General features: G+C 35.3%; 2 protein-coding genes across 4 annotated transcripts in view; both read left to right on the top strand.

Moving 5' to 3' along the window:
• LOC111043927 (AN1-type zinc finger protein 6) overlaps window positions 1–15,629 on the top strand; it is a 79,429-nt gene that overhangs the window by 15,605 nt on the left and 48,195 nt on the right. The window contains exon 1 of one of the 3 annotated variants that reach the window (XM_022328968.2): window positions 436–812. The exons of the other annotated variants lie outside the window; for them this stretch is intronic. The gene's annotated coding sequence lies outside the window, so the exon portion shown is untranslated. Of the gene's footprint in view, window positions 1–435; window positions 813–15,629 lie in introns of those variants that run through there. 3 annotated transcript variants of the gene reach the window in all.
• On the top strand, window positions 3,020–3,814 carry LOC120352748. Its single transcript, XM_039434797.1, has 2 exons — window positions 3,020–3,176; window positions 3,324–3,814. Exon 2 carries the CDS (start codon window positions 3,434–3,436, stop codon window positions 3,806–3,808), a length of 375 nt encoding a protein of 124 aa, XP_039290731.1. The 5' UTR covers window positions 3,020–3,176; window positions 3,324–3,433; the 3' UTR covers window positions 3,809–3,814.

The following is a 15,629-nucleotide window of genomic DNA, read 5'->3' on the forward strand; positions in this document are numbered from 1 at the left end:
TTAAAAATCGTTTACTGTACCTTATATTTCCAACTCTTGTTTCCTTATACTTCTGTTAATTGAAAAACAAAATAATGATATGGATTCTTCCATTACTAGATATTGCATCTATAATGTGAGGTAGACTGTAGCCAAGGGCTGCGCTAGTAGGGATCGATCGGTGGGGTGTTCTCTCACACTCTCTCGTCGCTTCAATATCTACTAGAATACTACTCTACTCTCGTTCCTTGCTCGCTTCTCCTTCTCCGTATTTTTCGGCCGTCCCGTGACAGTTTCGTGTTATATCATCCCTCTCCTTCTACCCGTTCTCCTTCTTGCCCATTCTCATTCCAACTGCGCAGAAACTGTATGCGCCGTGTGATAAGTGACGTCAAGGCTGCCAACCGGGTTTCCCCCCACTCCTCCGCACCATCACCTTCCCCTGAACAGCTGTTCTTGTCTGTGCCAAGCTCGTCAGTTGGTTTCTAGCTGCCTACCCGAGGAGGCGGGCCCTACCGTCCGTTCGTTTCTTGAATAGTATTTCGCAGTTCTTGTTCAGTTGTGTGGGAATATTTTGTTGATTTTCTATTCTACAAGCTATTGTTTTCATCAGAGGTACTACTGATTTTTCAAACAGTTTTCAACCCAAACGGGCTGTAGCTACTGTACAAAAGTGATAAAATCTGTGATACGTTGGCTTTGTTCGTGGGCCACCAAATAATATAAGTTGCGTAGTTAGTGTTGTTCAGTGAAGTAGTTCAGTGTTGGATACAGTTTCAGTTTTCAACAATAATAAATTGTGTTTTAACAGCTATTTTTTGGAAAATTGTCAGGTGAGTTACACACAAACATACATGCTATTCTATTTAGTATAATAGTGAAAGTTATGTGTAATAATTGACGTCACATTGTTATTAAACAATGAAAAACTTGTTTTTTGAAAATATGTGAATTGAAATTGTGTAGAAATTGAAATTGTCCTTATTATGAAATGTTGCATCATCTATGACGGTGCTGAATTTTGAAAAATGTGTGCGAAGAAACGTTTAGTTCACACGCAGCAAACATGTTATTGTAGGGAGGGTATTCTATTGTCTGCTTTGTTATTGAGCAAGTCGTTGTTGCTGTTTGCTGTCCTATGTACAATGCTGTTTGTATTGATAACCTCAAATTCATTATCAAATAACACTGATAAAACGTGATAAATATATTGATGAAAAAAAAACAATCAACTTAATAGGGTGCCTGAACGTGAGGATTTGTGAAATTAGATTGAATTTGCAGTCTTTGTTGTTGTTTTTGTTTCCCAATGGAGTATGAATCATGACTGAAAATGCCTTCAGTCAACCTGTTGTCATGGATTTTTGGACATGAATCATGTTCAAAATTCACGTTCAAGTTATTGGTCAGTTCATTTTATTATCTACTTCGGAATCTGTATTTTTTGAGGATTAGTCCCTATCATCAATGGGATGATGTTTTCGTAAAAAGGTTTCGACATGCTCATTATAATAGAGAATAATAAAATATAAACCTTTTTCCTTCTCATTCTAGTGATTATTGTAAGTAGGCTATAAGACAGAAGGTTAGTCTATACTGATTTGAATTGTAATTCTTCCTCATAATGAATTTTATCGTAATGTACCAACATTTCACATTATTCAATCTTCCTGAAATTGTGATTTTTCATCATTTATTCCCACGCTGATTTCAATTTCTGTAGCCCATCCCATAGGAAATCGTTAACGTCTATTACAATCATCAGTTAACTTCTATTAAGATTTATGATTTCAGTTCAAATCTAATCGTCAATTTAAAGTATATTTTTTCAAAATCGTGGAGTACATTAACAGCACTGAATTCTTCAGTCAATTTTATAATATTTTTACTCTAATTTCAGTAATTATCCATTCTGGACACACCTCCATCTATTGTAAACTAATTACATTTCCTTTAAATGCATCTGTACTCAACATTATTTCACGATGTAGTATTACAAATTATCCAGTGAAGTGTTTCTTTTATCTATCAAGAAAGTCTATTCTATTAGAATAGAAGTCAGAGCATTGAAATCAGCTTCTTCCGGGTTAGACCCCTTCCTCGTTCCACAGTAATCTCCAGATAGTTCAATGTTTATTGGCCATCAATCCATGTTCTAGACTTGGGCCAGCTATCTATCAAAGTGATGAACGCAGCAACAGATTGTTTTTGTGGTGTGGGCGTGTTGTTGATTTTTGTCAACATGGCCGTCTATTTCTGAGTTGAGTCCTGTCTTTGCCTTGTTATTGGCCTCTTATCGCTCGAAATAAACTAAACTGTAGCCTATCTGCTGTTGGTGTTGAATTGGGTGTTGACTGGCCGTTACAAAGTCCGAAATGTAAGGAGGACACCAGTGCAGTGCAGTGATCGGAGTCGTGCTTTTTCTATTTATAGCCCGACAGTCGATGGCTTGAAGCTAAATTGAACTTCCTTGTGATGTTTATCTGTGAATGCTCATTAATGGGCCTCTGGAAGTGGGATTCAACTGATAATTCTGTTGCTCAAAATCCGTGTAACTGTTCTTGGTTTTGGTGATCGACACATTACTTTGTGTAATAACTATAAACGTTCATTATTAGTACTGATCTTTAGTCTCCCTTTTCTTACTCGATTGTCCACACTCCACATATTCTGTTGAATATTGCCTTATTTTCAATGTTAATTGGCTATAATTCGAATGATTTATGAATTATTGATTGAATAAACATTTTCGGAAGGTAAAAGAGAATAAATTTCTTTTGACTTCTTCTCACTTGATTGCCCACACTCCATTATATTTTGTTGAATATTGTCTTATTTTCGATTTTATTTGGCTATAATACCCATGATCTGTGAATTATTGATTGAATAAACATTTTCGGAAGGTAAAAGAGAATAAATTTCTTTTGACTTCTTCTCACTTGATTGCCCACACTCCATTATATTTTGTTGAATATTGTCTTATTTTCGATTTTATTTGGCTATAATACCCATGATCTGTGAATTATTGATTGAATAAACATTTTCGGAAGGTAAAAGAGAATAAATTTCTTTTGACTTCTTCTCACTTGATTGCCCACACTCCATTATATTTTGTTGAATATTGTCTTATTTTCGATTTTATTTGGCTATAATACCCATGATCTGTGAATTATTGATTGAATAAACATTTTCGGAAGGTAAAAGAGAATAAATTTCTTTTGACTTCTTCTCACTTGATTGCCCACACTCCATTATATTTTGTTGAATATTGTCTTATTTTCGATTTTATTTGGCTATAATACCCATGATCTGTGAATTATTGATTGAATAAACATTTTCGGAAGGTAGAAGAGAAGAAATTTTATTAGTTGAAGAAAAGCAAGCTTGAAGCCTATTGCTGGCGGTGGTGAACAGGGTCAAGGAGGGGCTCAGCGAGAGCTTCGGAAGGAGAAGGATGCGCAGTCAGATATGTTCAATCTACCCTGAATTGGCAAACTTCACGGATTACATTCATCATCAGGGTGACTTCACACTGGTGAAGTGGTTCCTGAAGGCTAGAACTGAGCTCATCCGACTGAACAAATACTCGTTTAGCCAGGCAGTGAAGATTTGTTCATTATGCAACATGAAAGAAGAAGAGGACGTGCCACACTTCATTGCAAGATGTCCCATCCTTTCTGAAATCCGGAGAAGACAACTGAACAACAGTATCCTCACAACTCAGGAGCTGAAGTCAAGACTAAACGGGCAGGACTGGGAAGCTGTAGGCCGGTACTGCAAAGAAGCGTGGCAGTACAGATACTCTCTTGTGCAGGAATACAACTTTTGAAAAAAACATTAATATTGTAATTGAAAAAAAAGTTGATTTATTGCATGTATGTCAATTCCAATAACTCCTCCTGACGGCGCCATGGAGATCTGCCGACAATTAAATATACAATAAAATTATGTAATGATTTCTTTGAAATGTTCAATAAAGGCCTTTATTTATTTATTTATTTCAAGCCTATTGTTCCTCTCCCCACATTTTATTTGTTGGTGCATTGGTATTTAAATTAATATGATTATGCTGTAGAGCTCATAGGTTATAGAGAGTGCTAATACAATATCATCATCAATTAATTTAAACTTTGAATTTGGAAGATTTTCCTTCACAATAATACTGTTTCAGGCCCATTTAAATCCATGTTTTTCATGAATAATAGAGAGAGTGTAGAATTCTGTAATATTCTGTACTAGAATGTTATATTCCACACTCTCTGGTATACTACTGGACATCTTTCTTGAAACAGTAAAGAATGCATCTTTCACAATAAATTTCTATTATGATCTGGAATACCCAATTAATTAAACGATTACTGTATTGAAACATTGTTACTTGAAGCCACATCTAGTGATGGTGCAACTATGTTTTCGGAACATATCTCATTATTTATCTTGAAAATTTCCAATGAAACCGTTTTTCTCTATGTATAATTTTGTACAGAATTTCAGTAACACAGACATTGCTTGATATCAATCACATTACATTGTACGCCCACTTGAAGAACAAGATGACGTTGTCAACAATGAATGGAGACGCACGCACGCACTCGCACTCATACCCGCCGACACAAAGACAAGTTAGTGGCGTACACGTGTACGCGTGCCTATCAGCCAAAAAATAGGTTAATGTGTCAACTGCCGCGTCGCGACGCGATTCTATAATGCCTACTAGCAGTCAAATTCACTTAGAACTGACAGAACTCCCCATAAACAACATGAATGTTTGTCATTCAATCAATGCTGTACGCCTACTATAGTGGGATTCACTTTACATTGATTGAATGGGTAGCATTCGTGTTGTTTATGAGGAATGCTGATTGCTGATAGTGTATCTCACTTTAGGAGTGTGTGGTGTTGATGACGATTGCCGTGAGCCAATGGGAGATGAGCTGTGAACAGCTTTGTAACTGTAGCCTGCTACTGATAGTAAGCCTCTGCTGTGTATATTTGATAAGGATGATAGTGTGACTACTAAGTATGTTGACAATGATCATGATGATAGTAAGTTGTGATTGGAATTTGAATAATGATGATCAAAATAGTTCGGACTGACTGTTGAATGATGATGATGATGATGATGATAGTGAGTCGTGCCGAAGCCCAATGTATGATGTACATGATTTAATAATAGTGACGATGATTTGTGTCTCTATTGGATATTGAATGTGAGATAACGGTGACGACGAGTATGATGTTAGTGGGTGTGTTGATGTCTCCAATATGCTTGATTAACAAATCTGTGATGAGTGTAATATTGAATGAAATGGCTTGATATTGATATGAAGAGAAACTAGTTTCCGTTGTTACACCTTTATAAATATTTAATAGATTCAATCGTATGAGAGTTTAAAAGTTGTTGTAGTACTGTAACTTATTTATTTGATTTATGAGGAATTAGCTTGCTACAACATTATCAAACTCCAGTTTACTGAATGGTACTGTTCATCAATTGTATGGAAGTTCTCTAGTTTTGAGCTTAGTTGAAATTGAAATTTTATTTGCCAAATAATTTTACAGACGATTGATTCTACAATCACAAAATAATAACAGTAATAAAGTTAGCAAAAGTACAAAATTTTAGAATTATGAAGTATAATAAAATTAACAATATTATGTGACACTGAGCAAAGTAAATAAAATTTTGGCTCTAGTGGCAAAAGTAACACTTGAACGCCAGTAGTGAGTTCATTAAAAGTTGTTGAGCAAATATGAGAAACCAGCTTAATGAGAAACCATATTTTCTCGGTTGAACCATCTTTTACTACTCTATCTACATTTTGTCAGTGGTGAAAATTTCTCATTACAGTATGGAAACACACAGAAAATGACAATGATAGTAATGGTGATGCAACGTGGCCGTCTTTGTCTCTTTCTTTGACTGCCAGTATTAACTTGGTCAGCTTCTTGTAGTATTGTTCTCAGCCGTTCCCAGCTGATTTTAAAAGCAGGAAGTATGGCGGTAGAGCCATCAATGTTTGATTCATTGTACACTCTATAGTATAGCTTATCTTTGAATGGGACTGTTGACGATTGGAGGGGTGGGCTGATGTATGAAATTAATAATGTGAATGGGAGTATTGTACTTTACTGTCATTTGTTTCAATTGTGTTATGATGTACTACAAGTCACGAAGTCAATTATTTATGTCGTACTATGTACAATCATTCCAAACTGATTATGAATATAGACAAAACAATCTGTGATTTCAACCTATGTATATACTGTTCACTATCTAGACTTTAATTTATTTTGTGTTGTACTATTTTTATTTTGGATCTCCGTTGAGTGTTTTGGATTGTTGATAACTTGATTCAAAACTGATTTGCACATAATTTTATTATTCTTGTATGGTTCATTACAAAAACCTGTATCAATGAAGGAATGAACTTTTGTATATGGTGTACCAAACACCTGCATCTGATTTCAAATAGGGATTGAATATGTGAACCCTTCTTTTCCAGTGCTCCAATTATTCATGACTAGCTAGTAACCCGTGCTTCTCAAGAACTTGAGAAATTGAAAACTTGACGTACTGAAATATTGAAGAATTTAAAATAGTCCTATGAGCTATAAAAACATCCTTCGTCAATATGATTTCATCCTCCGATCGATATGCAAAATTAATTTCAAGTTGATCAGTTCAGTAGTTCAGACGTGATGATCTATTCGTGATGATCTATGATTCGTGAATTATCTATTCTGTATAAGCCAGTTCTTTCCTTTATTATATTTTAGATAATTATCATCCTTCATACGTTTGGCAGGTGCATTGTTTTTGTTAGGCCAAAATGTCATGTCCTTGACCTCCCTGACCCTTCGCACGGTCATTACATCCACATTTCTCTCTAAAGAGTGGTGAATTTCTCTAAAGCTCACGTGAATTTAGTACTCAGTGCAATTTATCATAAGTTTAACAAGTCGTTTACAAATCTATCGTTTCATATTTGGCTGTACAATCCGTTACAACGCAATTGTTAATAATTAATTATTGTATACCGCCCTGGGCTCCGTTTCGCCACTGCTCCCTTTCTCTAGAGCCCCCTTGAAATCGCTGGGAGGGGGGAGGAGATAATGCCCCTCCGACCAGTGCGTTTGCGTTGCTGCGTTTATTTTGGTAGCTGGCACTGCGGCTAGCTATGGACTAGGGCCCAGTCACCTGCAGTAGTTGCTTCCTAGAACAGAGCTTGGCAAACTGTTCTTCTATCTTTTATTCGAGATGTTGACTGGCTAGAATCACAATGCTTTTTACGAAGCAGCTCTACATTTTTAAATGTGTATTGGTTAAGATTTTGCTCATAGAGTATTTTTGTTATGGATTCATAAGGGGATTTTTGAAGGATCTGCTAGGATTCATGAATGGTATTTAAGAGGAGTCATGAATGATTCTCGTAACATACTTATGGGCAATATTGTTTATAGAATAATTATATCAAATTTTATCCATAATAATTTTACTTTGAGTCGTGAACTGAAATGAAAACTTGTTAAGGCAAGTTAAATAAGTATTATATTATTATTTATAGAACTATTATTATTTATATAGACTATTTCTTTTAGTCTTTTTTGACCAAAACGTTTACAACCTCTTCCAAGCCAAACTCATTTAAAAATGTCATCATTTGTACGAATTTTTATGAATTTCTGCAATTGTAAACAAATTAGAAAATCTGTTTTCGTGTTAATCTACTTCCCCATATTTCCTTTTCTATAGTTTCATTTTTTTTAATTATTTGAAAAATTGAAAATTTTGCCTACACTTTTGAAATATTATAAATAATGCAATAGGCATGGTTTTTCTGTGTTCTCAATTGAAGAGTGGCATCCCAATTCCCTTCTATCTGTCTATATAATTCATAATATCCCTGTTTACAACATATTCCTTGTTTTACAACGTAAGAGGCCTCTCTCATAGAAAGTCTATTTAAGTCTATCTAAATCTATTTGATTGGTAAAATCTATCCACACACAAGGTAAGCGTAGATCATCTACATACCTAGTGTGTGCAGTGTGTTGACACTTTTTCCACCTTCTGGTACTTTTTCTAGTAAAGTACTTTACTTTACTTTACTCAATACTTTTTTCAGATTGATTAAAAGTACTTGCAAGTTTCTATAGAAATAGATCACGACTATTTAATCTATTGTATGATTCTCTACGGATCTTGGTGCAGCAGCTCAACCAAATTTTGAAAACCTTGTATTGGTCATGTAGTAATAGGAGGCTTTCAAAATTTATGTACCGGACACTGGTTCCAGTATTCAGATTGAAAAGTGAAAATAAGAAGTCAGCCTATAATAGCAGACAGCAGCACCACGTAATGACACATGATTACCTGTACCTCTTCTTCCACAGCCAGTAGAAAGCTTTATGACTCGCTTCGGCGTTTTTCCCCGCCCAATGACGCGTTTTTCCAGTCGGTCGCGCTACGTGTGTGTGAGTGCGTGTCTCAATCTAACAACGTGTTTCTTCTTCTTTGTTAACTTTATTATTATCTCTCTTTATCTTTTATTTTCATCGCCTCTTCTCCTTCTTATTGATTTCCTGTCTCAGGATCTTCTCCTATTTTTCTAACCTGTTCTTGTTATTTGTCTCCTTCTTTTCTGTTCTCTGTTTTTCACTCGGCATCTTTATCTTCATATTTCCTCTATTTTTTTTCGTATAATATCCTCTCCTCTTGATTGGACCTCCGGATTCTTTCCTTCTTCATTCTCGTTACATTCTTCCTCTTATTTGTCTCTTCATTTAATCCTTTCTTGTCTTCCCTTTATACTCTCGCTCTTGATCACTTTTCAATTTCGCATCACATCCCATCTCTCAATCTACAATTTCTGTACAAATCACTTTATTAATTATCTCCTCGATTCTCTCAATTTCCTGTTACTATTCTTATTTCTGACTCATTCTTCATATTTTTCCCAATCACCTTGTGTTATTTTTCTCAATCTTCCTCTTATATTCAACATCCACCTGTCTATCTTCTCGTTCAATACCATAGCCTCAATTTACTTTCTCTTCTCTTATCACTTTCTCTCTTTCCTCTTCTTGTCAAACCTGTATTCAGTTTTTAATAATTAAATAAATATTTATCTAAAATTATTTAATTAAATAATTGAAATGAAAATTCTTCATTCTTCTGTTCTTCTTGATTATCTTCTTCCATTTCTGTTTCTCTCTTTCCACATAATCTTTCTTAGTCTTCTTTTTCATTTTCGTCATCGGCTCTCCTTGTTCTTCCTTTTTCATCGTCTCTTGCTGTTGTTGTTCTTCTTCTCTTCTCCCTTTTACTTTTTTTCTTGATCCTGTTCTGAGACTTCCTCTTCTTCTCCTTCTGGGAGAGTAGTTGTCGACGAAGAGAAATCGACTAGTCGTCGATCAGTGTGTGTGCTTGTCAGTATCGACTCCGCTCGACCAACATGCCAATCAGTTCATTATATTGGACGAACAAGGCCCGAAGTCAGCCGCCTAAATTGCATTCCCCCAGCCAAATTCCTGAAATTTCGGCATCATTCTACTCGCTTGATAGGCCGACGCTTGCAAATTGGCGAATGGCGATTTGGTATTTCCGGTTTTATCTTGATATTCATTATCCAGATTTGGTTGATGGAGCTAGACATGGAAGACATCTACTAGATGTTTATCGTCCTTCGTTGGATGTGATGTGCTACAGTGAGATTCACTACGAAATGTCAGTATTTCTTATAAATAGCATCAATGCTTCCCATACAACCAATGCTGACAGTCAGCCAATACGAGTTTCATTGAAGAAACTAGAAGATTCTAGTGTGGAATTTCCGACCATGATTTATTGTGTACCAATGAACTTGATCACAGCTTCTTCTGTTGAATTTTGTAGTTTCCGGTATTCCGGATTGAGGACTGTTTTCAAAAGTTGAATGGATGAGTTAATTTAGGCAGGTTTTGACTGATTGATAGGCTACAATAAACTATGATAGCCTATCTTACGTTGTATGCAATATTGCATTCATTCAATTACACTATAACTCCAATAACAATTGTCATATTATACAATATTGTTTAATAAATGCAAATATTATAAGGATGAACTGAATTTATTGAACGAGAAGTATGAGCATTGCTTCTTTCAGAGATGAATCTCTTTTACTTTGAAGGATGCCTTTGATGTTGAAGACTGTGTAGGTAGGGACCTCACACGCGTGCACTATATTCCTTCACCACCTGTACCCTGGGTTGCCCTTCACCCTTCAGTAATAAGAGGATACCTCCACCTTTGCCCTTTTTTGTAAAATCTTATTCTTTTTACCTGCAAACTTACAGTCGATAATATGAAGCACGCGTTTATATTGATGGTTCGCAAAGGAAAACTTTTGGAACACGTGAAAGAAGGAGCTATGTAGACGTTCATACTTAGTCTTTGATATCAATCCTCTATCTTTCCTTCTCTCTTTTTTATATTTTATTATCTATCTTTCCTTCTTTATTATTTATCTTTCCTTCAAAACCTCCTGAATGGATATTCTCGTGTTCCGCAATTTATTATCAGTTACGAATTCATTACAATACAATTAGAATTATAGTATTACAATACTATATAGTATATAGTACATTGTAGCCTCAATATAAAGTAAAATTTGTTCTCGTCTTATGTGACTAACATACGTGAACAATCATCAATCTTGAGTAAGACAGTACTCGCATGTATGTGTCTTGTAGTTCCATTAACTTTGAAATCATTGCAGCTAGCTTATATGGTTTTATGGCTAGCTCGAGATGGAAACCGGTAGAGATTAAGCAGCACAAACCATTAACACGATACCTCTCGTTCTTCCGATGTTGAAAGCTGTCCATTGCTGGATTTATGACATTCTTGAGAATTGTGTCAAGATCGCTACGTGAGTGGGAAGGTCTAACTCCAACCTGTGCAACGGCAAAATAGCATAACTGCTGCTATGCTCGTGACTGTCGATTTCTTGTTCTTTTTACAATGTGGTGATTTCCCTGATAATCATGTTGATGATGATGATGTGGAAGGAGGAGGGTTTGAGGAAGTAGTGGTTGAGTAGATAATGAAGTAACGAGGAGGGGAAGAGAGAAGAATTAGAGATGATCTTGAGATAAAAAGGAGAATTGACAAGTTATAAGCAACGGGTTGTGGCCAGGAGTGTTGGCTCTGGCTGGAAAAATAGCCTAATATTTTTTCTTGTGTTATTGTTCTCAAAGTTTGGAAATTAATATTATGTCTCTTGCCATATTCTAATCATTCCAACAGACTGATCTTATTAAATATTAAACAATATAGGAATTGATATTCCTTTCTTGATAGTATAGAACTTAGGACCCTATATCAATTTAGTATTCTCATAAATTTCTGAAATGAATTATGCCCGGATAAATCGTATAAATAAATCGTAATTTTCCCGTGGGAAAATTAATCGACCAAATTCTAGACATTTGAATTTTCATGATTAGCGCTGGAGTACGCTTTGATTGTCTAGCAACTAATCAGAATCTGTCTGATTCGCAAAGAAAATTATGAGAGTCTTTTATGGAAATATTGTACAATTGTACTTGATTGTTGGTTGAGTTGGTGTGGCGAGATTCCTATTGAAAAATCATGCATGATAATATATTGTTAGCCAATTGAGAGATGCTGATAAGCGCATTGATAATAACTGACGTATTTATTGGAGTAATAGTTGTTGAGGGTGAGGGCACACCCTTGAAAATTAGAATACTCCCTAGAAAGTTCCAACTAGTGTTATTGTGATTGAAATGGCATGAGGGTGTATGCGGGTTTGTCTTGTTTCAGAACTGTGAGTAAGGGGTGAATGACAATGATCTTGATGTCCGCTGCTTGTTCAGCTCAATAACTGAAAATGGCAACTGATTTTTTCCCCTGTCACTTCACTCGAGAAACGACTCGTTACAATGAGTTTCAACTTCCCAGGCTGCATCGCGTGCCCGTTATTCCATTTCAGAAGAGTGACATTGATGGAAATTAATTTTCTCGTTTTTCTATTCAGTAGTTTTTGTATAGCACTTTTTGAGTGGTTGGTTAATCACGTGAGCTCACGAATCATAATGTTGAGTTTCGGATACGTGGGTGTTCAGCAATTCAATGATCAAAGAACACTACTTCTTGTTGGAAATAATATCTCAGTTTTTGATCAAAGTTTGTTTCGTTGAAAACTTCACTTAATAATCATAATCAAGGAATTCACATATTTTCAGAACAGTTGATTTCAAGTATGGTTGAATCTCTGTGTAATGAAGTATATTATCCTGAGAAAAATTTCGCTGTAGAAATTCGTTATTCAGATTTATTTAGAGGTTTGACTTTTCAATTATTAGATATTTTCTTCAAGAATATGAACATGAACAATATATTTCCATCAATATACTTCACTTAGGGACCCCGTGGGAGAGAAATTACTCTCCATTATAAGTGGTCATGAGATCTAGAGGTCATTCCATAAGTGTAAAATATTGTTTTGACTGGGTTTCTATAAAGACGCTGCCTCTTGTCCTTGGATTCTGTTGAAAGCCTCAATAGCTTCTGTTGAAGGCAGGTGCTTATGAGAAAGACTCAATGCCTTTCAGTAGCCCTGGCCTTTTGTGAGGCGGGGGTTATTCACATGCTCCATCTCTCTCTCTCACTTTGAAATTCCTTCTGCCCTTCAGTGCATGGACCGTTCATTTTCTTTCCCTAGACGTCACATCACACCACTACATAATGCATATAACAGTGCTTAACCTCAATAACTTCTCTACTTCTCCATCCTGTTCTTGTGTTTCCCTTTTTCTTTAGCCACCCTCCATCTTCTTCCACACCCTTGTCTTCTTTCTCTTTTTGTGCCAGGTGCATTGCACACCTGGCCAATGCGACGTTGCCGTTTTTCTTATAATGTAGCGTGTTTCCTAGACATGCTATGTAGGAGGGGTTTGCAGTCTCCTATTTGGGGGTTTCCTGCTTCGATTTAATAATTCAATAGATGTTATGACTTAGAAGAATATTAAAGATAATTCATATGCTTCTTCATTGATACATCAAGTATTTTCATTGTATTGTCATCCAGGAGGGTGTCGAGTACAGTTTGATCACAACTTTTTGCGAATCATGTAAAAATAATATAATAAATGATTTATAAATAATAAATTTCATTAGTAAATTGATGAGACTTCGTTGTTAAGGATCCGAATCGTGATAGAATTCAGAATCATTTCTGAAAATTGACGGGATATGAACATCCTCAATGCTCACATAATATAAGTTGAACATCCTAAGCTCCACCAATCTACAATCATCCATAACAAGTTGAGAATGCTAAATATTAATTTTTTGTACTGACTTTGTGTTGTGTGTTAGAAACATGAATCATTAAATTTTGAATAATTTCTGAATATGACTGTATAAGTTGATCGTGGCTAATTATTCTTTTCTTTTTGTTCACAGGTAAGAATGAAGTTTGATCACTACAATAATGAGTAAGTTGATTCATGCTTAGCAGTGATGAACAGCAATCGTGTCTGACATCCAGTAGTATCATTTTATGAATTACGTGACTGCCATACATTCTCGGTCATTATTTCATGATTGTGGTGACACATTGGGTCTGAATGTTATCACATTTCTCTCAGTAATTTTAAAAACAGTGTAGTGATTGTAGTATGCTGTTGAGAATCCAGTTATGACTGTCATAAAATTTTTAATCAATCCCTGTTATCTTAATTGAGAATAACTAGTGCCTGTAGTAGCTTTAAAAATTGAGAGTGTTTTATTTCTTTCATTTCTAAAATCCTAAAACATTTTTATCTGAGTTTATAGGCCTTGTAGAGTAACAGTATTACAGTAACAGCATGTGCTAATCGTTAATTTTTTTATCGTTCATCAATTCAGCACTATCAGTACTTTTCAATATCAGCATTCAATATTATGGATGTAGAATATTTTCCTCCAAGCATTAATATTTGATATTTCACAAATCTAGTATAATGCTTCTATTCATCTAGATCATTAATTTATAACAAATTGATTGTTCATTAGTGACCAAACAATTGTTTTCCACTCTGAGCTTTGCAATGAGTATAGCCATAGAGAAACAATAGCGTAAGTAGATATCCCATGGTATAATGAGTTTATGTCGCAACTTTTACTGTTATCTCAAGGCGATTACTGTCGATTATTGTCGATTTTTACTGTTTTGGCCGGGTGAGAGTGTATGAACGGCACAATATGAGAGACTACCAGTGTCACACAGCTTCAAGTGAAAGAACTACGTGGACTATCGGCTTGAGATAACAGTAAAAGTTACGACATAAACTCCCTATACCATGGGATATCTTTTTACGCTATTGTTTCTCTATGGTATAGCTTTCATGTATCCTTTCATTTATGGTTCAATACTGTATTCACGGCTTTGTCTAAGCTTCTGTGATGAATTCAGTTAATCTCTCTATTTATTCCTTCCAGTCAAAATAGAATGAATATGTATAAAACATCTTTCTCAGTTAATAATAACGATAAACTAAGTACTAGGCTAGATTTTCTTTATTAATTTACAATTAGAAATTACAATTCATTTATGCATCTAGTAATGGACAATTAAACTCAGTTTAATTGGAAGAAATACAATATTCCGTCCAAGCTTGGTTTAACATCACAACTAGGCACATTATCTCAGAATTGATGTACCATAGGTTCATATCTACATCCGTTTCGTTCTGAACTAGACAGGATTTTAATGTCAGTGATGTGTCTAATTAATAGAGTTCATGAATTAAAGCAATGGAGTGGAGTCTATTGGTGATTAGCACTTGTGGCTGACATCATTCTACACTAATTCCAACAATAATGGCACAGGTTAATCACTTTCTTTACTACACTTTCTCTTTTGCTGTTATCTTTATCGCGTCCACTTTTTCACATGCAGGTTTTTGATTGCGTTTTAAAGTTTCTCATATATGCTTCTTCTTCATGATCTTCTTCCTCACAGCAGTCACTAACTTGATTTATCAAGCGTTGTCTGTATTGTGTTGGTGTACACTATGTATAGTAAAATATCGGTATCTACATGTATAGTCGGCGCTGTTGTTTTAATTTGAGCCGGTATGCTAATATATATTTCGTGTAGACGGCGCGCTCAAAATTCACAAGGTCTTTTCCTCGTTAAATGGCCGGTCTTTTAAGTTTCCAACAGTTAACACATATGAAGCCACCACTACGTTGCATCACTCTCTGCTCACTTGTCTCTGTACGTAGTTTCCAAATCCCGTGTGCTCACAATTACTGCCGTCATTAAATTTCTTTCCAACGTTCTGAGTCCGTTTATTGTGAAGACTATGAACCGCTCATGGAACTGTAATTTACCTTGACATGCAAATTAGCTGAGTAGAGGAACTCTTAACTATTGTTTCGCTTGATTTCCCGTATTGGAAAATGTTTAATAGTCTGGTTCATTTTAAATGTGTAGTTTCGTAGTTATTTCTTGTAATATACCCACATATATGTTTTGAGAGAATTTTCAAATGACATTGAAAATGACAAATAATTTATTAGTGAAGATAATTTTTTGCTCAATTGAAATAACAAGTCTTACAAAAAATTTTAGTCATTTTTGGTGCATTCT

The sequence above is a fragment of the Nilaparvata lugens genome, chromosome 8 (assembly GCF_014356525.2).
Source record: "Nilaparvata lugens isolate BPH chromosome 8, ASM1435652v1, whole genome shotgun sequence".
Lineage (NCBI taxonomy): Eukaryota > Metazoa > Arthropoda > Insecta > Hemiptera > Delphacidae > Nilaparvata > Nilaparvata lugens.